General features: G+C 50.1%; 1 protein-coding gene across 1 annotated transcript in view; it reads right to left on the bottom strand.

The window, feature by feature from the left end:
• COL6A5 (collagen type VI alpha 5 chain) overlaps window positions 1-1814 on the bottom strand; it is a 149102-nt gene that overhangs the window by 90788 nt on the left and 56500 nt on the right. Inside the window, exons 14-15 of the mRNA XM_045297696.1 lie at window positions 367-438; window positions 47-73 (exon numbers count right to left, since the gene is read on the bottom strand). Of these exons, the coding sequence (XP_045153631.1) occupies window positions 47-73; window positions 367-438 (99 nt within the window). The remainder of the gene's footprint in view (window positions 1-46; window positions 74-366; window positions 439-1814) is intronic.

The raw sequence follows: 1814 nt of genomic DNA, 5'->3' as shown, positions 1-1814 counted from the left end.
GGGTGCCATTGGCGAATCAAATTGGACCGGGGACAAACTACAGTACCTTATTTCCAGAATATCCTTTGATTCCCTGCAAAAGACGAGATAGCACAGGAGATGGAGTTAAAAGTGAGTGACTATGTTTCTATCCCCTTCTGCCCATGTGGCTACAAAGAGGTTATAGGTGGCATGTAATCCATGCTCAAAATCTTTCAGGCTCCCAAGAAGCCTAACTCATCTTTGGCTGAAGGAAAGAATAGATCTAATTGGAGGAAGAGGCAGAAGAGCGGGTGGTGGGCAGAGAGCACGTGGGAGAGAAAGAACGGAAATGAGAGGGAAGGGTGTTGTACTGAATGTAAAAGAACATTTCCAGGAAAGCCTTACCTTTGGACCTATTTCCCCTGGACACCCTGCAACCCCTTTGTCTCCTGGGGGTCCGGGATCTCCACGCCGTCCCTAAGGAAAGGAGGCCCAAGGTGACTCTTTTTCCAGAAGCTCCCGGTTGAAGTTACTCTGAGCTTTCCACAGAGCCAGCTCATTCGTTTGGATCTGGGCTCCCACATATAGCCACCCTCCCCCACCCCACTCCCACCCCCGTCAGCACTCAAGGCTTCCTTGTAGACCCAAGACCACAAAGAGGTACTGGATGAGCCCAGCCGTTTCACTGCCCTCAGCAGATGGCACAGCCCCAGGCTCAGAGGTCACTTCACTTAGGAGCCACCTCCCCCAGCCTCCAGGAACACAGTCAGGGCTGAGATCCAGCCCAGAGTCCTGGGGCTGCTGACAGGAGAGAAGAGCCAGGGGACTGGAGCTGACCTTCCTGGGAAGGTCACTGGGGGAGAGATCTCTGGTCAGGCCATCTGTGCAATGGGGCTGAGATCTCAAGTTCAACGACGTGTGTGTTTCCTACAAAACCTGCTTCTCCCACAAAACAGCTGTGGTGCACCTGAGTCCATGACCGGCCTCCAGAGGAGAATGGTGCCCTGCTTCTGGAGGACAGGGGCCCCAACTGTGTCTGTACCACTGTAGTCTCTCGTGTTTGGTGCAGGGCTGGGTGCCCGACTGGGTACACGGCTTACTTGTAAATAAATAATGGTTTCCTTTCTGGCTGGTAAGGGAAGATGTGGTTTCCCTTGCTTCTGTTTTGCTTTCTGTAGTCCAAGGCTTATTCCCAGTCAATGCAGAAGGCCTTGCCCATGGCCATATTGTACTTGCTGAGAAGTTCCGAAACAGTTCCACTTACTGGACTTACTATCAGTTGTGGGGTCACGGTCAGGCAGTGGGGGTGACACTATTCCCCACACTTAAAACCCTGTCATGTTAGCTTGGTGGTTCCTAAGACCCCCTTGGAGAGGAGAGGCAACAGAGAGCTCTCTCCTTAGTCCTGATTTTGTAAACCAGCCCACTGGTCCAGAGGAATCTTTAAATGCCACAGATGAGGGGTGAACGGATGATCAAGACATGTAAGAGCTTGTTCAGTATTTCATGCTTATGAAGTACCCTTCAGTGGCAGTGAACAGCAACATTGTTTTGGGATTTGCACAACTTGTATAAATTCCTGATTGCTTTCATTTCTGAATTGTTGGGATTGGAGTTACTTTTTTAAAAAAAATAGCCGTGATGGTTAATGTAACATGTCAAGTTGGCTAGATTCACAGTATGATGTAATTATCCTCCATTTTCGGTGTGTGGTCCACAGCCAATACATGTGGATGGTCTGACACAGCTCACCCCCTCTGCAGCTTACTTTTCACTCATTGTCCTCTCACCTCCAGTCCCAGCTATGTCAACCAGCAGCTTGCTGTCTGACTTGCAGATTGGAGTTCATTGGC

Source organism: Echinops telfairi, unplaced genomic scaffold (assembly GCF_000313985.2).
Source record: "Echinops telfairi isolate 266 unplaced genomic scaffold, ASM31398v2 ScPeMD7_7420;HRSCAF=8458, whole genome shotgun sequence".
In the NCBI taxonomy this organism is placed as follows: Eukaryota; Metazoa; Chordata; class Mammalia; order Afrosoricida; family Tenrecidae; genus Echinops; species Echinops telfairi.
This window is presented reverse-complemented; position numbering and strand designations above follow the sequence as displayed.